At 44.8% G+C, this 22,605-nt stretch overlaps 1 protein-coding gene across 1 annotated transcript in view; it reads left to right on the forward strand.

Moving 5' to 3' along the window:
* Positions 1 to 3,627: 3,627 nt before the first annotated feature.
* FAM83C (family with sequence similarity 83 member C) overlaps positions 3,628 to 22,605 on the forward strand; it is a 196,360-nt gene continuing 177,382 nt past the window's right edge. The window contains exon 1 of the mRNA XM_069652214.1: positions 3,628 to 4,543. Coding sequence (XP_069508315.1) covers positions 4,043 to 4,543 — 501 coding nt within the window. The 5' untranslated portion in view covers positions 3,628 to 4,042. The remainder of the gene's footprint in view (positions 4,544 to 22,605) is intronic.

The raw sequence follows: 22,605 nt of genomic DNA on the forward strand, positions 1-22,605 counted from the left end.
GTCTAATAGTTCACTATTCTGCCGCACCTCATCTGACATCAACGCCAGGCCCTGCTTGGTAATATCCACTCTTTCACTCAGCTCTTTCACTTCCCCTTTAACTTCCATCAAGGAGCTTCTTAGATCTTCTCCTAATGAAGTGAACTGTTGTTGAAAATTGTTTGTAATTCTTCCTTCCATTTCACTAAGATATTTTTGTAGGTCTTCCTTACTGAAAGCCCTTTCCCTACTGTCCAGGATATCACCTTTCTCTTCGACTACTTCTTTCTTCTTGGCCCCTATCTTTGCCTCACCACTCTGTTTCCAACACCGCTCCAATTAACCTTCCTGCTCCCCTTGGGGTTCTCTTCTTTTGGCCAGGGTGCCCTTTTCTTTAGGTTTTGGCATCTGGGAGGTGTCGCTCCACTTATATACAATGTTGAGTTTGCCAGTCTCTCTTAGCCTAGGGGCGTCCTCCGCCCCAAAATGTAGGCCATTTCCTCCCTTCTCAATTTCTTATAGTTTTGCCCACCTGTGTTATATGCTCAGTTATATGCTCAGTAGACTCTCAATTCTCCCGGTATGCCTGGAATATTCTCCTCCTCCTGACTTTCTGCGACACCAATGTCTTTACTGAAGGTGGCCCCAAATGTCTTGCTGTGGGGATCCCCCAATTTATATCATCTTTATGTATTTCCTCTGGGTCGCACACTCTCTGCACTATCTCCCACTGTTGAAAAATTATTCGTATTGGCTTGGTATGTTTTCGGATTTGCCTGCAGTTACCAAGTCTCTTACCAATTGTCAAAGATGCTGCATGACCCTTATCTCGCCCCTCCTCCACCAGCTGCTATTTGGCGTTGTAACATCAGTCTGGGGCTGCCCCAGTGATTTATTGTCTCTGCTCCTAATATATTCGTTCTGCTCACTGACCAGTTGCCTTACCAGAAGTCATATATCCGCTTTCTCAGCAGCACTTCAAAAGTTCTATTTGTCTCTGTCAAGCTGCATCCAATGTCGAGAACACATCCTTACTCTTTGTTCCACCTCCCAGCTCGCCTCTCTCTCCTCTGGTGCCCGTCTACATCATCGGGCCCCCATGTCTGCCATGCCCAGTTTCTCCAATCCAGCAGGGACTTCTCATGCATGTTGGGGAAGGGGGCAATCACTATTGCAGGCCCTCCGCAGCTTCCACCCTTCCAGATAAGCAGGCTTGCCCAATTAGCCAACAGCGGGCCAAGGACCTTGTCCACTGGCTGCCATTTTGGAATCCCCCATATTATACATTTGAATACATTACATTTCGCCAAAACACACTAAGGGCCTCATCACGAGTTGGGCGCTAACCTAACCCCTGGTGCTATTAGCGCCGGTTCACAGGTTTGGCAGAACGGTTAGTCCCCATTGGGCCCATTCGGGAATTTCCCATTCCCCATTGGGTGCAATGGGGAATGTGTGGCGCTTTTACCGCTGGCGGTAATAGCGCCGGCGGTAATAGCGCTGAAATCAGCAGAATTGCCACGGATTTTCCCCCAACTCAGGTGGACCGTTAAATGTGGCAGTAATAGCGGTACCGCCGTATTTAAGGGTTACCGCCAAACTCGTGATGAGGCAGTCTTTTCCCTGATATATTTATTTTAACAGAGGGACATTTTTTTCATACCTTGATTTAAAACTGCAAAATGCACATGCAAGGCCATTTTAGTTTCAGTATTTGAAACCCTGCTGTTCATGTAGAAGGGTCTTTGATTTTCACTTGCAAATGTGAATTAAAGGCTGCTTTTTCAGTTGACCTTTCCCTTTGTAATGAAAGATAGGCCTTTTGATTTCCAGTTCTTGGCCATTCACGTGGCATTTCTATTTTATCACAACTCTTCCTTGTTTTACTTGCAGAAACACGCACAGTCTGCATTACTAGGCCCATTTTCAGTGTGGACGTTTTTGAAGGCTAGCAGGTCATCTTCCCAGTGGGCCTTTTAGTTATATTTGTTTGGGCTGTGATTAAACCCCACAACTAGTAGGAGGTGTTTTCAAATGTAAACTACCTGGCCTTCACTCACGTTATCCAGGTAGGACACGGGTATAGGTGATGGTGGAGTGAAACGGCAGTGTAAACTGGAAGCACATATGCTCATTGTTGTTTTGTTTTCTTGCAGCTTGTTCGTGTGCCATCCTGCCTTTTCACCTGAACCCCTGTTCTAGCCGTATCTTATCATCTGCAGGCTGCGCTCTCGCGAGGAAAGTCTCCCTCTAATGGGAAACTGTTAATGCTCACCTTTCGTGAGAATAGGGTTCACGACACTGACACTCCTCTGTCACCATCATGTGCATGCAGACAGGCAATAGGTGGAGCAAGGGGGGATGAAAAAAGGCAGTTCCTGCTCAATCTATCCTGGGAGCAATGATTGCAGCTCTGCTTCGTAGGCAATAAAGGTAATGTAATAATATTACCTCCCAGTGTCTCAGAGGACCTCATTACAAGTATGTTGGTATGGGTAAAAGTGGTGGTAATTCTGTTACCAGCACTTAACTGTTGCATTACCGCACCGCTGTGCTGCAAGTTTGGCATTATTGTGGAAGATTTACCTCCAGCTTCCACCTTACAGCCAAAAATCGGCCTTATTATGACTGAAATACCACCTGCGTTAATTCCTCCAAAATCCCAAAGCGTTTTAAGGACACAAAAATGGGGAATTGTACCAATCTGCCACCACTTGTAATCCCCTGGTAAAACCACAGACCCAACTGGCAGTAAAGGTAATTGAGTTTGGCGGTAATTCGGCAGCTTTACCATCAAATTAGCACCAAACTTGTAATGAGGCCCAGAGTCTTATTGTGTCATTGTCATACATTCCAACATTCAGAGGCACCCGGGAGGGAGATTTCCACATGGAAATCGGGAGACGTACATTTTTCCCCATAGGAATGCATTGGGGCTACAGTTATTTCAGGTGGGAGCAATATTTTTCAATGAAAAATCGGTGGTCTCCCGCCTAAATCGGGAGGGTTGGCATGTATGCATTGTTGTGTGGTGAACACGACACATCCCACATCTTTCAGACCAGTGCCTCTCCTGTTATACCTTCACTGGTAGTCAATCTAGCAGGTTACCAACACCTGGGTTCTCCCCTTTGTATACGCAGATACTTCAAGAGTCACCCTGGAACACACTAGAAACATGCCGACACCCAGGAATTATCTGGTCTACGCCCATCAACAACTCATTGAAACACCCACTGAAACACTTGCCTGTGTATAGGCGCTATATAAATAAACAATACAATACAGGTCAAATTTTTCACCTACCCCTCCTTCCACTAACCCCCTTCACTTCCAGAAACGTATAGGAAGAGGCCACCAAAAGGAGCAGAAGTTGCTGTAGTTAAGACCAATTTAATGGTTATGCGTAATTATTTACTATGACCAAAAATGTGAATTAAAAGTATGCGAATCATTAAACGGGAGGTAGTGTCAGTCCCACTCCCACAGCCTTTGGAACCAGGAGTGAAAACGGAGGAGAGCTATGAATAACCTAATGTCACAAAACAAAGCCCGGAATGCCGTTGATTTCCTTTCACTGTACAACACACACGCAGGTCAATAAGGAAGCGAGAGCAAAAATATCCAAGTTTCACAGGCGCGAGAAAGGGGAGCACGGGGCCGCTTGAAGCCAGAGATCCTGTCAGCGTGCGGCGGAGTGGTGTTATCGTGGCGTGGTTACCTGCAAGCGTTTGAATTCCTGTCAAGTCAAGTTTCAACACCAGCAAGTCTCCGCTGATCTGACAGAAACCCAACCAACAGGTACCGGCAAGGGTGTGGCGTCGCAGCCATGTGCACAAACACAGCAGACTCGGCTGGACTCTGAGCTGGTCGGGCGACACTGAGGACGTACATCAACACAAGCGTCTCCACACACTACTGGGGCTCGCCTTTCTGGAGTGCCTCTGGACTTTCCTAAACTGCGTGCACTCCTTCAGATACGGGTTTCCCAAAGCAGACCGTTTTCAGAGCTGTGTGAGGACGCGCGCTATTTTTCAGTGACCTTAAAGCAAAACCGGTTGTCATGTACCACACGGATGCCTCGAGGAGGGTCCAAAGGGCACCGGGGCAGCTGCGGAGCCGCGTCGAGGAGCTGAAGAGCCCCTGGAGGCAGGGCTCCCCGCTGACCCTCAGCCACAACGAGTCCGCCAGGATGGCCGCCGACGCTCTGCTCGAGCACGGTGAGGAGGCCTACCTCAGGGCGCTGGCCGACGAGAAGGAGCTGCCCTTCCTCTCCAGCCTGGACATCGAGTATGTCCGCGACCATGCTGATATCAACAACATGAGGCCCCTGCATGCCGCCCCCTCCGTGGAGTTCCAGGAGGAAGACTGTCTCTCCGAACAGACCTCTGGCACTTACTTCCCGCTCATGTCTGACATCGATGCCCCCATGCTGGAGCTGGGCTGGCCCGAAATCTCGCCCACCACAAGGCACACCGCCACTGAAGTGACGGTGCATTTCCAGAGAGACCGCTCCAACAGCATCAAGGATTTACTGAGGTCGCTTATAAGCAAAGCCAAAAAGGTATGGTCACAACTAAAAAGTGGTTCTAAATGTTGCCCCCAATGCTCAGGAAATGCACACATACACACGCGCTTTCGTGTTTGCTATGTTTATGCGCGCGTAGTTGAAAATGTGTTGTTTATTGAACATGTGCCCTGTGTGGTAAAGAACAGATCGCACACACCATATTTTCAATATATGTAAAACTTAATGCCAGATTTCTTTCGCTTCTAACTACGACAACAATAGCTGCTTTGTTATGTATTAAATAATGTGAAGGTACTCAATTTAGTGACAACGGAAGGATGAAATGCTTTGCCACAGAAACGAGCACTTTACCCCGGAGCTATCCAGCCAGTCTTTGGAAAGTCACAGTGGAAAGCCCCTGTGGGACCAGGAGTAATTAAAATGGCACGAGACGTTTTGTGACCGTCAGAAGAGGTTAAGTGCAGGTCACTAGCAGGCAAGTCAGCCGAGACAGGGGTTTGATAAATTAAATAAGTGGTGATGGCGTGACAATGGGCCTTGTTACCGTTCATTATGGTAGAATACAATGTTAAGTACAACAAACAAGCTTGGGCTGATTGATAGTTTTATATTAGCTTTCAAAGCAAATTCCATCTTTCTGGGCACGACAAATACTGATATGCAAATAGTTATTCCTCCTTTGTGAAAAGTAGAGTGAGCAAAAAGTGGGGAAAAAACCCACAGAACAGGTTATCATGCCATGTTCTTTCTAATGAGGGGTGCCTGCTACCTTTTTTGTATTTTTGCAAGGAACTTGGGGTTGGTCACCGTAAGTTACCTGAAGGAACCCTTGCTCACTGTGCTCAGAGGGGCACAGCTCCACCTCACGAAAAGGCCAAACAAGGATGAAACACAGGCCTGAGGTTGCTGTTGGTTGGTATTGTTGTTCAAAGGAGGTTTGCCTGGCATTATGGTGCTGGTCTGCCCTTGTGGGTAGGATAAAGACTGATATGCAAATGGCTATTCCTCCTTTGTGAAAAGTACAGTGAGGTAAAAGCGATGACTGCAGACTCTCAAAGTGGGAAAAAAAACACAGAACAGATTATCATGTCATGTGCTTTCTAGAGATGAGAGCCTGCTACCTTTTTTGTATTTTTGCATCATTTTACGTGCCGGCCCATAATCGTAAAAGCTGTTGCATGCAGTCTGTTGTGGACCAAAAAATGCAGGACTGTAAGAAGGTAACCGCATAACTGCAGGCCCCTTGCGAGCTATACAATTCTGACTTAAGTCTCCTTCCTGATGCTGCCACATTCCTTAAGCGCACCTCATCATTTGCCCATTGCATTTGGCAATGGAGGACCGAAACTCGTAAATCCCATGGATCATTTCTCCTTGTTGTGGAGAGTTTTGGCATGGTCCCCTGTTAGTGAGGCCCACTGCGACACAGGGCTTATGGCCCTCCAGGTCTTAGCTTTGCAACGCAGTGCTGTTACTTTGGTCCATGTGTATATCTTCAGAATGTGCCCCGGGGTCCAGTGACATGCAGTCTAAGGCCATCAGCAGCACATGTGCTAGAGATAATGGCTACCTATCAAGGAACGCATTATCTTCAAGTCACTAGCCATCACGCACAGTGTCTAGTCAAATGGTCGACAGACAAATGGTCGACACAATTTGGTCGACAGGTCAAATGGTCGAATTTTTTTTTATTTATATATATTTTTTTTAGGTTTTCGTTTAGGGAAAAAAGGGGGATTTTAGCAAAAAAAAGGGGGTTAGGGGGAGCACCCCCCAAAAGAAAAAAAGTGAAAAAACAAAAAATAAAACATTTGAACATATGTCCTGTCGACCATTTATATTCGACCAAATGAACTAGAACCATCACGCACTCGTGTCTTTCCAACTCAGCTCCTACGTACCGTTCTGCAACATTTTCAAACACGCAAATGCCAAGACCCACTCGCTCAGCATATACTAACTTGTTGACCAACCCGAGGTTCATGAGCATCAGAGCTGGAGGCGCCAGCTTCCCAGTCTCCGCTTCCAAGAAATGGAACGCCCTCCTTCCCCACCTTAGATTGGGACATTCATACCAGGCCTTCAGGAAACACCTCAAGACCTAGCTATTTACCACTTAACTGAGATTACCTTTTGTGTACCATAATCTATCTTTTCTGTAATTGTCTATTTGATCTGATATGATATGGCAATTATAATGCGCCTATACACAAGTGTTTCAAGGCGGGATGAGGCAAGGGAAGGGGAACAAAGGGAGGACAGAGACAACGATCTCACTAAGCCAAGTGAAATTGAGATCGCGCAAGTGCAGGGGAGAGTGAAGGGGAGAAGTGCCAGAGGAGGGGAGGAGGGCATTGCTGTGCATGGGATCAAACAATAACAAGAAATGCGGCCAGAAGGTGGCAGCTGTAGGGTAATTGCAGACAGCGGGTGTCCAGTAAGTGCAGGTAGGGGACTGTAGGGTTACAGATACAGACCCAAGCACAAGCGTTGCAAGGAGGCAGTGCGGTGTGCAACTGGGCAGGCAGAGACCTGGCCCGAAATCAGAAGGTAACCAGGTGGCCAGTGCAGTATCAGACAGGAGATCAGCAGGGAAGAGGAAGAGAGAAGGCAGAAGCAAAGAGGAAGGTCTTGAGGTGCTTCCGGAACTGGAGATGGTTCTCCTCAAGTTTCAGAGAGGCAGGGAGGCTGTTCCAGAGGGAGGCCCCAGCTGAAGAAAGAGATCTACCCCCAACTCGTTCCTTGGAGAAGTGTCTGACCCTGAGGGAGTAGGAGGTCGAGGAGCGAAGAGCTCGAGTAGGAAGGTATTTATGGAGAGAGCGGTGGCGGCATTGAGGATTTGAAAAGTGTAACCAGCGCCTCGATGCCTGAAGGTTTAGTGCGCTATACAAATACGAAAATTAATAAATAAAGGTTATCCTATTTTCTGCCCGGGTGATGTCCACTAGTATTTATTTTGTCTTTTAGCACCCTGTCCCATTAAAGGGCATGCCCCACCAGGATGGCACTGGATGCATGTACACAGTCCCTATTTAGAGCACAGCCTGATCCCCCTTACTGGTCTCCATCTGCAAACATGTGTGACGACATCTCGCACAAAACCAGGCATATAATACATCTGAATTGTTCCTTTTGGGGCAGGCCTCATTTTGAGTACTAAAGATGGCAATCATATATGCATTGTTTCATTGCCGCCCCGCCGACCTTATAAAATCCCTTTAGCCCAACAAAGTACATTGGGAAGTTGGAACCTAAAACTCAGTTTAACTTTTAGATGATGGGAGGATGCCAGCACTAGCCATAGACTGTGTGATTATCATTTAACCAGATGCCTTACATGACTATAAGTACACACAGCTAGAGTTCCATTCCTGGGGCTAGATTGCATGCATATGTATGCGTGTATGTATGGGATTCATGTATCGCAAAAATAGCTACGTAGCAATATAGTGCTGCACACAGTCGAGGGACTGGGTTAGGATACAGAGTGGCACAAACGTAGGTGGAGTTGCAAGTGCAAGAGGGGCCAGGTGAGAGGATGGTGTTAGTAAGGGTGCTGAAGGGCTAAACTCCTTGTCCAAAGTTGAGTGGTTTTGGAAACTTTTGCAGAAGTGCTGGGCGAGTGCCACAGCTGCATTTTGTAATGATATTTGGACTAACCAACTAGTGCAACAACGATGACATTTGCATCGACTGACGAGGAATCCAAATAAACATGATATTTTGCACCAGAAGGTCTCTGCAAATGACATTGCGCAATTGTCCAGCACTGCTGCGCAATTGCCCGGCACCAGAAAAATTGATATAAGCTGGCACTTAACCTGGACCGGTGCAGATTTGTGTTATTATGCTATTTATTGAGTGCGGGCCTAGCTTCGAGAAGCAGCGGAGTGCTTTACAGGGGTATATTACAGCACAGATACACAACAGCACACTTTACAGAGGTAACAACAGAACAGATATACAACTGGGGGTAGGATACAGAGAGGTACAGCTGTACAGGTTGGCGGGAAGGAGAGGGGTGGATGCGTCTAGCGAGTCATGTGGCATGGGGGGAGGGCAACGTGATGGCCTAGATGTTGAGGAGGAGATTCTCCTTGAAGAGGTGGGTCTTGAATTTTTTTCTGAATTGTGAGAGCGTGGGGGCGAGTCTGATGCTGAAGGCGGGAAGGTTCCATAGTCTTGGGGCATAGGCAGAGAAGGCTTGTTTTCTGGTCTTTTCCTTTTTGGTGGTGCGCTGTCCACTGGAGTTGCTGAGTTTCTCAACGAGGTAGCTGGCTGATTTGACCATATACTCAGCACCTCCTGTCGTCATGGGAAATGGCATAGCCTGCCTCAGTTCAGGGATGCTAGTTTCAAAACAATAACGCAAGATTACAGTATGAAAGCTGGGCATAAGTAACTGGAAATGTTGCCAAGTCATGTTATATGTGACTCCTTAAGCCAATACTGGGTTTTTACCCAACTTTCTTTTCCTGCACTTGTGGGCCCATAAGCACAGCAGCAGTCGCATAACCCAATGTTCTCTAGCTTAAGACTGGCTGACAGTGTCAGACATGACATGGACCTACTTGGAAGCAGTAGTGGCCAGTGCTCGGCTGGGCAGAGGGCTCTGCCATTCCTTAGCTGACACCAGTTAACAACTTGGAAGCAGGAGGGCACAATTAGAAGCAGGAGGGCACACTCTCCCATTTTGTATGAACCAATCGCAATTATTTCTCCCTTTCTCCCTAAAACTCCACAACTTTGATTCCTGGTTTTGCGGGAGGGTGGGGAGAGGGGGCGGGTTGAGCAAAGGAGGTTAACAAATGGAGCACGTGTGTTGTTAGATTTTGTTTAGCGTTATGGGACGGATACTGCTGACTTTGCATCAAGCTCTATTTACGCTGACAAACAGAACCCTTATGACAGGAAACCCAGTGAAACAAAGAAGGCCATGTCTCCTGTCAGTCTTCCTGTTGTAAAGTGAAACCAGGCATTGGCCAAGCCAACAGTTGTGGGTTATGTGTAGGTATTGGATAGGCATTTGACGGCACTGTCATATAAGGGCATGACCTGGCCATAAGATTGCAGCAACTGGAAAATGGTGTGATTACCTCGGCATAACATAGGCAATTTGCCAGGCATTGCTATTGCTAGCTTTGTTAATGCTTGTTTTTAACAGGACTTCAGAGCAAGGAACAGGCATAAATCAAGTGGTCGAAGGCACATTTGCTAAAGACATTATTATTACACCAGGAGCGTATTTACAACTGCAATTAAGCCATTAAATCTTATCAAACTGCTTATAACTACCACTGGCATGCCAACGCTTGATGTTACTGTTTGATATAAGTACCTCAAAGATCTTAGGAGGAGAGGGGCAGGTGCTTGGTGGGAATGGCCATAGTTATTAGAATCTCTGTTAGCAGTCAATGGGTGTGTAAATACCCAAACGCCCACAAGTTGTGTGTCCCTCCTCGCTCCCTCCTCTCATGCCATCTATCTCCTGGCTGGACTACAATGCAATAGTTTCAGGTTAAGGGTGTCACCTTTGCACTAATAGCCAAATCTAAAAATCGGGGTCATCTAATTTGCAGCCCCTGCTTCCCGAACACAAGTATGTTTATTGTTTAGTAGGAGAAATGTGTGAGATTGTGTATTTTTTGTTCTAACTTATTTTTTTTTCTCTTCCTCCCATTTTACTTATTTTTCTATTTGCTTTCCCCACGCTCGCGCCTAGATTTTAATGGGTCAGCAAAACTAGCTCATCAGCGAAACGAGGCAGCTCTTCACTGCGTCGCTTTCACGTCAGTTTCGTCGCGAGTGTAACAGTGACGCACTGGGGCGACCCTGCCATTTTCCTTGTTGCTGCAGTGCACCACGGCATGCTATGCCAGCGGCATCCTTGGCTACCAGCAGCTCTGTATTTGCATGCAGTCCTGCATCAAAAAACATAATGTCGATCCCCGTGTTCGACACCCGCCAAAGGTCCTGTACTTGCTATTATGCCAATGCAAAGATGGCTTTGTTGCCCTCAACTCCCCCACAAACTAGAAATCGGGTTACTCCTCTGCTCTAAACTTGTTTCAAATCAAATCATTGATGGGGCGTCGCGTTGGGCAGGGCAATCCCTGCCACACCTCACAGCAGAGCTTTTCAAATGAGTTGAAAGGAGAGAGCTGTAACCCTCGGGTGAACTCTCAGCACCATTGAACCCTGTCCACAGAATATAAGAAAACGGAATAACAAGCACCGGGGAAACGGGCAGAGCGCACCATTATTCCTTATTGCGGCCTTTGCTCTCCCAACGCACTAATTGCCCAATTACTTACTGGTTATCTTCATTACTCCGAGTCCGGATCTTCCTCATCGCAGCCCTTTATTGCCTCCCACCCTAGCCAGTTCTCCGGATGACTTGAGGACCACCAAGTCGGAGTACGGAACTTGTAGGAGGATTAAAGCAAAATAGCAAACGTACATAAACTTGCGGGAAGGATTATATCAGTCCTCAGGATTATCCATGCTGATGTGGGAAAGGGTGATTTGGAAGGCCTGTCAGGAGAGGCCACTCCTCGGTGAAGTAAGGACTGTGACAAGGAAGCCGGACGAAAGGGCAATGGCAGGTGTACAATCTGCTGTTACAGAACCCTTGGAGAGGCAGCCCCCCCACCCTGGCCCCCCTCAGGGAGACTACCTCGTCCCACAATGCATCACTTGGGCCTGATCTCCCTTAGTGGGAAAATTTGAAGGTGCCTCGGAAGGATAGATCAGGGGTAACGCGCTCACCTTGGAAGCAAGACGACACGGAGCAACACAGGTTTGAAACCTGGGTCCGTGCTTAGAAACCTCTGGGTATTAAGCGTGTTATAAATATCATATCATATCTTCCATGCCCCGCACCATCGTCACATCTCATTTTATTACAAAGTAATATCTATTTTAGCTTATGAGAAATCGTATTATTATAATCATTGCAAAATAAATTGCTGTGTACACAGCATCCCTATAGAAAATACTCTTTTGTTTTTCTATAAAACATTAAATGTGCATTGTGCAAAAGATATTCATATTTGTGAATAACTGCAAAAAAGCGGCTTTGCCATTTCTCATTAAAAATCAGCATTTCCCCTCATCAACGGGGAATGGTGCATCTCTCGCTGGCATTTCATTTCCAAACTTTCGAACGAAAGGTGTCAGAAACGTTCATTATTTTTGCACATTTTCATACTATACGCTTCCAAGGACTCTTCACTGTCAATTCGCACGCGCGGTGAGTGCCAGATAACATGATATTCTTCTGCAACTACTAAATTGTAAATAACTCTACACGCCTCAGAATTTTATTAAAATTAAGTAGAAGATCCCACAGGATGCTTCGGGGCCCAACACCAGTTCCATGTCGGGTTTAAGTAACCAAATCCCAAATTATCAAGTTTCGGCTTTAAGGGACACTTCAATTTATTGATGTTTTACAAATAAGTCTGTTGTCCCACATAACTATTTACAAACATTGGAGAAAGGAGTCTTTCTTTTTGTTTCCAGTTTGAGGTTAATTTGGCACTACTACACGTTTCCTCTGGATTTTTTTAGGGGTAAATTCCTCCGCCCCCCCCCCCTGTTGGATTAAGGGATTGAGTCTGCTGAGAACCCCGCCCGTGTATTTGCATAGTACTGATTTGCACACATGGGGCATTTGCTCCCTAGAGACAGATAAGACATGTTTGTCGTTATGCAGCCCAGTGTTGTTCATTTAATCAACAGGAGAAGGAGGAACTGCTGAGTAGACTTCCCGCAATCCAGACTTATGACCCTTACAGCAAACACAGATCGTTGTATTTATTTATTTATTTAGTTTATTTCTTGGTCATTTGTTAGGCGCCTATACAATTAGCAAAACTGTTTCAAAGCGCCCACAGGGCGACAGTGTTGGGACAGGGGAGGTAGACAATGAATGACATCAAAGATAAATAATTGAATTGATAGTAAAAACAAATAGTGAGGCTAACAGAGAGGGGAGACAAACCTACTATGCCTTGTGAGTGGTCAGAACGTGCAAGTGCAGGCGGTAGGGGGATAAGGGATTGGTGTTGTGAAAAAGTGCTTGGGGTGAAGTGCTAAGAAGAGAAGAACGTAAGTGCAACCTCCCGTGGGGAGGGTGAGCCAAGTAAGTGCAGTAAATAGACAGTGGCCGGGATGAGCGATGTGGGCGTGTCAGGGCCCTTAGGATACATACGGGCCCTGCACATCAGTCACGCTACTGTATGATTAGCAGAGAATGGAGGAGGAGAAAGAAGAGGTAAATAGAAAGGTCTTAAGGCTTTTCCGGAACTTAAAGAGGTCTTGCTCAAGACACAGAGGAAGAGGGAGGCTTATTCCACAGGAGGGAGCCCGCTGAGGAAAGTGATTGAACACCATTGCAAACCACTTCACACACAGGGAGTTGGTGCCAGAGGAATGCAGGAATCTAGAGGGGGACTATTTATTCAGGAAGTGTTGAAGATAGGGTGGTCCCCGGGCCAGATAGCCCTGTGGATGATACAGAGGGATTGCAGGAGTCTAGCAGTATTCCACTGAGCTACAAGCCCGACAAGGCAAGCTATGTATCTGTTGGAAAGGAATGGTATTTGTTGAGTACATGATGGTATGTCGGGTCAGTGATGGTCATTTACTGGATCCCCTAGACTGGAAAAAGTGGCAGTAAAAGAGGCGGCAAACATTTACCTCCATATTTTCTGGTCCATGAGATTTTCACTCATTTGGTAGGCATAGTTTGAGAGCAGAGCCTGCTCTTCCGGGGCTGTCTGCCATACCCCTTGGTTTTCGGCCAGCTTGTGTTCTCAAGGATGTGGATAAGCAATGTAATCTTATGAAATATCTAACAATATAATAAAAGGCCAGATGTATGTTTGTCCCAGCATGTTCTTCTGATGCAGTAACTTCACCTTTTGCCACCGCTAGAGGGATATGTTGGCTTAGGATATATAGTGATCCTACTGTGTCAATGAAAACCTGCACTTTGGCCCCTGTACACAAGCCTGTACATTATTTACACCTGGTAGAAGCAGGCAGATTCCAAAGGAATGCATTGTAAATGTCTCCCACAATCTGTAATTGCAAGAGGCATTTACACTTGTCCAATCACACAGTAGAAAAGTGGAGCGTGGGCGGTGTTCGCCTTTATTTTGGGTATCGAGTTTCTTGCCCGCAATCTATTGATGATGGGCAAAAAAGATTGAATACCTAACAAAAAGACCGGATACCTAAGCTGGCTGAGCCCCACCCCACCTTGCACACGAGTGCATGCAGGAGCAGACAGGCTCTTTCTAAGCACAGCCCGGAAGAGGGACGTCTTCGGTGTGGGACCTATGGGTGTGGCTGGAGGTGCGGGCCGCATTGCTTCTTTTCAGATAAGGGAGGGTTGTGGGGTGAAACCCTAAGATGGAAAGGAAATGAGAAAATGGGGGAACGGGTGGCGAAGCTGCTCCAAGTGGGATTCTGTGGGTTGAAACCTCCCCCCAAAATTGGCATAATTGTGCAGGCCACTCCAAATCAGCCAATACAAAGGAGTCTTTTTTGGGTGCTGCTTCAACAGGCATTTGTTTAGACATAGAACCTTCTTTTAATCTTTAGTTTTTAATACAATGATGGCAAGTATCAAAATTGCCCAGAGGGGACTTACTTGCACAGCAGAACACATGGAAATGATCCCTCCATGCAATTTAGGCTATACATGTAAATGACCCCGAATGTATCTGTACTGCCAGTACACCAATATTCATCTAGCTGCTGCTGGAAGACTTAATCTTTAGTGTTCACTTGATTTGTTCCACGAAGTGTAGGTTGATGGACTGGGGCCCAGTTGGTGTTTTCAGTGGCATGTTTACTCTTTGCAATCATGTGAGATTGAGCTGTGATCGATTTATATAAACAGTGAGGGTTATTTTCGTTCTGATGCAAATAGTAAAAAGGGATGGGAAACACTGTTTTTGCTACTTTCTACGATTAACCCACCTTAGTGTGTCAGGTGGCGTTGAGGAGCGGAACAGACCATGCCCCCTTCCATTTTCTACCCGGTTTGACAAATGCAGCCATTTTACCACCAGCACAGATTTTCATGCTGGTAAACACGCTGTGGATTCCAATGGAATCCGCCTGAAATGATCACCTAGTAAAAGCAGGCAGATTCCATAGGAATCCATTGAAAATGCCTCCTGCAATCATTAACTACGGGCGTCTATACCTTTCCGCCAACATTGTGAAAAAGTGAAGAGTAAAGATGATTTCGCCTCTATTTTCCCCGTCACTTTTCCACTTTGTGGTGGAAAGGTTGAAAATTGCTTGGAGGGTCGCTTAAGTCCATACGGCTGTGCTTCCTGCCGCCATGTGTGTTTCAATAGGGATAATGCTGGAAGCTTCTGGTAGGCTAGTGTAATGGCTGTATCAATTATGTCGCCAGCTAGGATTTGGCCTAAATTATCATGTTGCACCCTCATAAAAAGGGTGCGCATCAGCATGTGCAGAGTGTTAAGTGGGACGGGTGCCTTGAAAGTACACAGCAGAGTTGTCGTGCCCCTCCGTGCTCCGACAGGCGGCAGTCATGCGGAAAGGCGGCACTGGTATTGTTTTCATTCCTACTGATGATGCCTAGTGCTCTGAATAACAGGCGGACAATGGCCAGATGAGTCAGGTACCCGATGCATGAAACTGCCGTGGAATGGGGGTCCGGGTTAGAGGTGCCTGTCATCCATACAGTAGAGTGAAAAAAACAATGGAGACAAGACAAGGAAGCAAGATGAGACGTGGAAAAGGAGAAGGCAAGGAGACTAGAAAGAGATGTAACAAAAAGAAACAATGCCAGGAAGAAAGGGGGCAAGGCAGAAAGGTTAGGGAGCGTAGCATGAAATAGAGATGGTGAGCAAAGGAGAAGAAAAGTCACTCGGCCCCATTCTAAGTTTGCTGGCGGGGTTACACGGGTTACCTCCAGCCAGCTGGAGGTAACTCAGGCCACCACCGGCATTAAACAGCCGGTATTTCCGGCACCAGTATTGCCAGAAATACCAGCAATTCCCCCATGAGGGGAATTACAGGTATTTTCGCTGCTTGCAATATCCTGGTAATGCCGGGATATCAGGTGGTGGAAACAGTAATACCGCTTGGTGGTATCCTGCCGGAATTACCGGTGGGATACCACCAAACTTGGAATGAGCCCAACTGAATTTTCCTTTTCAAGGCTATTAATGCTGTTTAACAAGGAACAGTGATTGAGCAAATAGGTCATTTAATTATGCATAGATTTCTCCACTTAAAAAAACACTATTAACTCTGGAAAGCATGCCAGAGTGCCAGTACAAATAAACACCTCTGTGGGTTGGCATTAGCGAGTCTGGTAATGGCCCTGGGTCATGTAAAGGTAATGCCCGCCCAAGTCAGGGTTTATTGCTCATACAAAACAACAATAGGTCTACCTTTCTCTGACCTGTGGGCATTAACAGAAAATGAAATATATACCCATGAGAACTAGAGGTGTCTAGCTAACAAGTGTCCCTGGGTCAAATAAGATACAAGTATTCTAGAAAAGTTGGTGTTTCTGTAGGTCTCATTTTCTTCTTACTACTTCAAATATTCCAGTAAACCAGAAAAGTAGCGTATTCTCTACTTCTATGTGGATTTTCCCAACTTCTGCTGCAAAAGTGCTGATAACTAGCCCCATTTGTTTCCTATGCTGTTTCCAATTTCCTGGTCCTTAAGAATCTTTCCCCCAACAACAACAGTGTTGGCTTATGTGTAGGCATGGGAAAGGCAATTACCAGGCACCTCTGTAGCGGTGTTAACCGACCACCGATGGTAGCAGCTGTAAAATCCTGCAAGTACCTGGGCAATAACATAGCCCATAACATAGACCAGCAAATGCCTAAAACATACTCAAGCTTAAACTGCGGGCTTTGCCAATGCTTGTTATTAACAGGACTTCAGTAAAGGACATGCACAGTGGTTTTATATCGAGTGGCTGAAGGCAGACCTGGTTAAGACATTTTATTACAACCAGTAGCACGTTTACATTTCTAAATGAAGTCATTAACTCTCAGAAGACCACTTTGAAAATCACTGGCAGGCACTTCATGGACAAGGCTTGCTGGTAAGGCTTGATAAAGCTAGCTCAAAGAGATCCCAAGTGGATGTATTTTGGGTGGGCAGGGGCAGGAAGTGGGTGGGACTGGCCACAGGGTTTACCATGGGTAGTGAGGCAGTCAATTGGTGAGTAAATAACCAAACAACACCTACAAGCTTTGTGTCTCTCCTATTAGGCCATTTCTCCCTAACTGTACTTTAATGCAATAGTTTCAGTTTATAGGTGGCGCTTTAGCACCATCTAATAGTCCAAACTAAAAAGCGAGCATAAGTCAGTTTTCTGGCTAGCGTATGTACATTTACACGCCATTGACCCATACCAAGAGGCAGGGGAGTTGCTAGGTCTGGAAAAGACCCGGGGCTAAGCTGATGTTGGAACTGTTGGGACCGGGGGCTAGCTAGTCTTTTGGCTGTAGTTCCTGAGATTCTATCCGGGGCTACAACCAAAAGATCAGGGGCTATAGCCCCCTTAGCCCCCCCTAGCAACGCCCCTGCCAAGAGGTATTTGAATTTCCCATTTCTGTTCTTTCCTATGCGCACACAAACCTCCTATAGAACAGGGCAGGGCCTTTACCTACTCTATTTTCACTGTGCCTATTAATCCCAGATGGATTTCATTGAGTCGTATTTTCAATGAACTTCCCATAAGTATTAATCTAATTTCCCATAATGGTCAAACTATCAATATTAGCCCTAAAAATATCTACGTTATTCGTGGGGAAAAGATAAATACGATCCATATTAGGTTTACTCACAAATGGCTAAAAAGAGACTTGCACAATCTTCATATGGCTATCAGAGAATTCATTACTAACTGAGGAGCTTGTATAAGGACAGCTAGTGTACATGAGAGATTGACTGAATTCTTCATATCTGGGAAAAAATCCCCCCAAAAAATCAATGGGTGAAAATGGAGTGTAGCCAGAGACATTATTCGACATTATTCGACGTTCAATTCCATATACAGGAGGAGACCCACATGGGGTTCGGTCCTTAATAGTAATTAATAGTTCCAACAACTGAATGCTGTAACTTCATTAATTCCTTGAGATCTATATTACACTGCTAGGTTTATTAATGGTTTAAGTTATATTTATAATGTTTTCTTTTTTTTCCATCCTGAGTTTGTTGCATCTTTTCATTTCCCAAATTCAGCCGAACGCTATCTCTGTCCCATACGGCATATGACTTGTGTCCTGTCTTGGTGCACTTATTGTTTTAAAAATTACAGGTACCTCGTATGATCCGTGTTGCTCTCCCCTTTCATCCCCTTTCATCCACTATATATTTGTATTAAATTCAGGGCCTCATTACACGGAAAATACCGGCACCGCCTTGGAGGAAAGGGGAATTACCGCCCTATTCCAAGGTTGGTGGGGCGGTAATTCCCCCTTCCCCCATTGCCCTTCCCCATTCCCATTTTTGCCCCATAGGGCATAATGGGAATGGGGAAGGTGCTAATTACGGCACCGCAAAAAGCAGGCGTTAAAGTCTCCAACCCGCAAAGGGACCTCGTAGTAAGGCGGTAAGGGTTAACGGTCACCGGTACCATTAACGGTGACCCTTAACCCTTACCGCCGTCCGTGTAATGAGGCCCTCAGTCTCTTAAACTGCAATGGGTATGTTTAGATACTGTCCCTGTAAGTGTCAAAAAGGCAAATAATTAAACCTAAACAATTATCCACTGTGTACTACATGATTATAAATGATCCAAAATTCAAATACTGTCCATATTTATTACACGAAATCAAACAACATTATGGCCCTCATTATAGATTTGCCGGGCGGCCAATAATTCCGACATGATACCAGCAAAACTGTCTCACCGTTTCCGCCGCCCGATATCGCGGTATTACCGGTATATTATGGGCGGCAGAGAAGCCAGTAAGTTCCCAGACTCCATGGAGTCTAATAGGACTCCATGGAATGGGATTGCCGGAATTACCAGTACCTGGTGATTCCAGCATGTATTTGACAGTAGGGGCCTGAACTCCCGGGAGGTCAGGACTGCTGGTAGATCACTACCCCCACAGGCAAAGTAGTGTTTCACCAATTTGAACAAAGTGCTGGCATTAACAGCATTTTTACTGGCATTTTTTCCAGACCGGGGAACTTATCTTTGTCATTATCGTCAATAAATAATTTATGATGTGTTAGTTGACGTCACTGGCCCAAGGAAATACAATCTTTCCTTGGTTACAATGCTAGGCTTGTCATCAAACAACAAAAACAAAATGTTCTTATTTTACTATATGTGCAATATCTTGTTCCCAAGGTATCGCTTTTATGTGTGCCTTGCGCCAGCGCGTGTTTCGCTATTATAGGCCCCCATGTATTAATTGTGGCCCGCAGAGAGCTTCTTTCGAGCTAGTTTCTACACAGATACATAACATTATACAAGTATTATCAGAGCAAAAAGAGGTCAAACGAGGGATACAAATCAGTAAGAGGGACTCAGGATAAGTTCTGTTTAAGGTAGAGAGCATCACAAGTGAAAAATATCACACACACTAACAGCATTCTACATTTTACCCTCTCAAATGAATTTAAGACATGAATCCTTTGGGTTCTCAGGACGTGTGCGTCCACTGCGTCGCCATTCCTTAAAGAATGCTACATTTTTTTATTAAGATACCCAGCACTATGGCCGGAATTCCCACCGTAGGAAAGCTGCCATACCACCTACGTTAAGCCAAAAAAGGTCATAAGCGTTATTCCATACAAAGTATTACAGGCTTTGGCTAGTAAATTACCTTCCATGCCTACCTGGAAGGTAATAAAACAACCAAGGATACACATGTTGCCCTCATCATCAGATTATAACTTCCTTCTGGGGCCTGCAACATTTGGATCTCCAGATGTTTTGGACTACAACTTCCATCAGCCCAGGCCTCAGAGTCAATGCTTAAGGATCATAGGACTTGCAGTGCAAAGCACCTGGAGAGCCTCAGATTTCAGACCTCTTGCTTAAACCAAACACAAACAAGGTACCCAGAATCAATGAAACCAACATTTTTGAAAGCATACAGTGATTAATTAATTATGCAAAAACAGGTGGAGTAGCTATTGGTACCTTCCATTTTAGGGGGTAGCATTCCATGTTACAGCAACAACTGTCAACATTTTGCCTGTTCAAATGTCTTTATTCTGGCAAAGGGTGTAAGCACGGGATTGGTGCATGCCCTTTCTTGCCGTGCCACAAAAAGACAGAGAAATGTACAGTTCCATGCAAAATGTTAGAGCTGTTGGACTAGTGTTAACCAATCAAAAACAGCGGCATCACGAAGTTGGAACAGGTCCTGTACATGCAATGAGTAGGGCCCCTTTCTCCACCATAGTCGCCCATCAACCAATCACCTCGGACCCTCTTGACGCCTGCACCGCTATTATGCCCACCACAAACATGATATCCTAAAATAACAGGCCGCTGCCAGAGTGGTAGAAACCTTCGCCCGGGTAGCTTCCTTGTTGCAGCTTGTGCATCTCATTGATTGGAACTTGAGCTGCTCACTGAGCAGCACCTGTACATTTTATTGATGAGGGCGAATGGTTGAATTTAGGAGATCTACTGCATCCCATTGCATAGAGCTTGTGCATTTACCTGAGGGGGGCTTGCATGCCTCACTGTAAAGACCTTGTCGTTTAGCACCAAGAAGCTGCCAACATGGCCACCTTGTGTTATACAAAACAGCTTTACATTCCATTTCTGCACATCACGTCTCACTAAGATGCTGAAAGGCTTTCCCCACAAGCTGGGGAGCGCATGCTCAAATCTGGCACAGACTGATGCAGTGTTTCACTCATAAAATGAGTACCTTTAACTGGGAAATTGGGCATTTGTTATCAGTGCACTGGCACTTAAGATCGTCGATTATTTACCCAACTTTGTTTTCTTTATTATTTATTGTTATTAGTCGAATTACTTTTTACAAATCATTAATAAATGTAAACAAGCATCAACGCTTACACACATTTCTGAAAGGCATTACATGACCTAAAATCCTCATAACCAATTTAAAACCTTAAGAGCAAGGTTAAAACGACTTCTCATAATTTATACTCATTATTACATAAGCCCTACACTGGTTTTAATAAGCATAACTCGTATTGCAATTAATGCGTTCCTGTACCGTGTGCAAAAATAGACAGATAAATAGGAGACAATTTTAAAAGTCAGTGTATGTGGAAATGTACAGTATACAAATAGATGCATAAAGGTAGTGTTGTAAACCAAACTATACACTCTCCGTACTACACTAATAGTACACTGATATAATGTGCAAATATGCAAGTGGGTAGATAAAGTGCAATCAAAAGTATCAGTCCACAATTATTAAATATGTGCAAAACAAGCAATGTGCAAATTAAGTCTAAAATGCATTCAATTACTTACTGTGGAACAAGCAAATAGACTTTTATACGCTTTTACCAATCAGTACCTGAATGATTTTTTCCGATATCTATTAACTTTCCTATTTGCTTCCAGACTCTATAAAGAATAATATGTACCGAGACTGAGGGAGGATTTAAACAACAATTCCCAAATTCATATGATTTTTATAGAGTCGTAGCTGTTTACAAGACTCTCGTAGGCATACATATAAAGAGCACTCAAAATCGTACACTCTGTGAATAGATGTTTTGCAGTTTCCAAAAGCCCATGACGTTTACAAACACGGCAATTTCTTTCATCTAAAGATAATTTCATTTGAGAACCCAGTACTGACAACAATGGAAGCTGGTTTGTTCGTGGGCACAATATGAGCCTATGTATTGCAGGATTAGGGCTCTGAATAATGTACGAATGTGGTCTTTTAAACGCATACACCACTCTTGACACATGGCTCAAACCTTTTAGGGTGGAACTATGATTGTAATTATTGTTCCAATCACATAGCTCGTACTTTGCTTTGAAAGAGGCTTTCAAAAATTGGTAGCCACCCCTTGTTTTCCAATTTGGGTACCAATGTATCGTTTTAAATGTGATCACTATGAGATCTTCAAAACTATCACCACTGGTGATCCCTCCCACAGCTGGTACTCAGAATATTCAAAATCAGGCATGTGGGTGACATTTACCTAACTATTGTGAAAGACTTCACCAATTAAAGAGTTGAACTGCAAAAGAATTGTAGTCAGCCATAAACCTCTATAAATCTATATAACCTTCCCTTCTAGAGAATACGGCTATTTAAGGTGAATATCACTTTCTCCCCTCCATGTCTTATTCTCTGCTTTTGCTATCTACTCCTCCCTGAGCAGTTTTTAGATTTGGTACATAGAAGTGACTAAAACCACCTGTATGAGAACTAGTGTTATAAAAGTACATATGAACTTGTCATTTGTGGAGGGATACATATACACCAGAACAATAACCAGTGTTTAACTCCCTGTTTTGTCTAAATTCCCGTCAAATAAAAGTAAGCTATTTATGAAGAGCGCATGCACCAGGGCACCTCACGTGACGAGGTTCTTTTTTGAAGAAGTGAAAGCTCAAGCACAGAAAGTGATATATTAGCAAGCTGTTCCTATGCAGCCACTCTCATGTACTTACTGCCACAGGAAGAGATTTTAAAGTTAATGTTTCATATAGTCTGCTTTGCTGTAAATAGTAACATTAGAGCACTGGGATACAGCTTCAAAGTATCCATAATAGGCTTGAATTGTAGGAAACACTGTTATCAACTCTGAAGCGCTGTGAATAAACTCGTTTATGGAAACGTATCACCACTGCCCTAATCTTTCTGTTGAAAACAAATCAGGAAGTGAAAAAGATTAAAGGTTTAAAAAAAAACATCTTCCTACAAATGCCATATTTCGGGGGCTTTTCTGGCACTAAGCTGAAACAGAATTTCATGTTTGAAAAAATAAAATTGGCATGGCAGGGCTCCTTTAAGGAAAATCCACAGGGTTCAAAACACTCTAATTATGACCCTTTGAGAGCAAATTCTGGCCATGCTGGGAACCAGGATTCAGAGAAATCT

Source organism: Ambystoma mexicanum, chromosome 3p (genome assembly GCF_040938575.1).
Source record: "Ambystoma mexicanum isolate Mex_15411 chromosome 3p, UKY_AmexF1_1, whole genome shotgun sequence".
In the NCBI taxonomy this organism is placed as follows: domain Eukaryota; kingdom Metazoa; phylum Chordata; class Amphibia; order Caudata; family Ambystomatidae; genus Ambystoma; species Ambystoma mexicanum.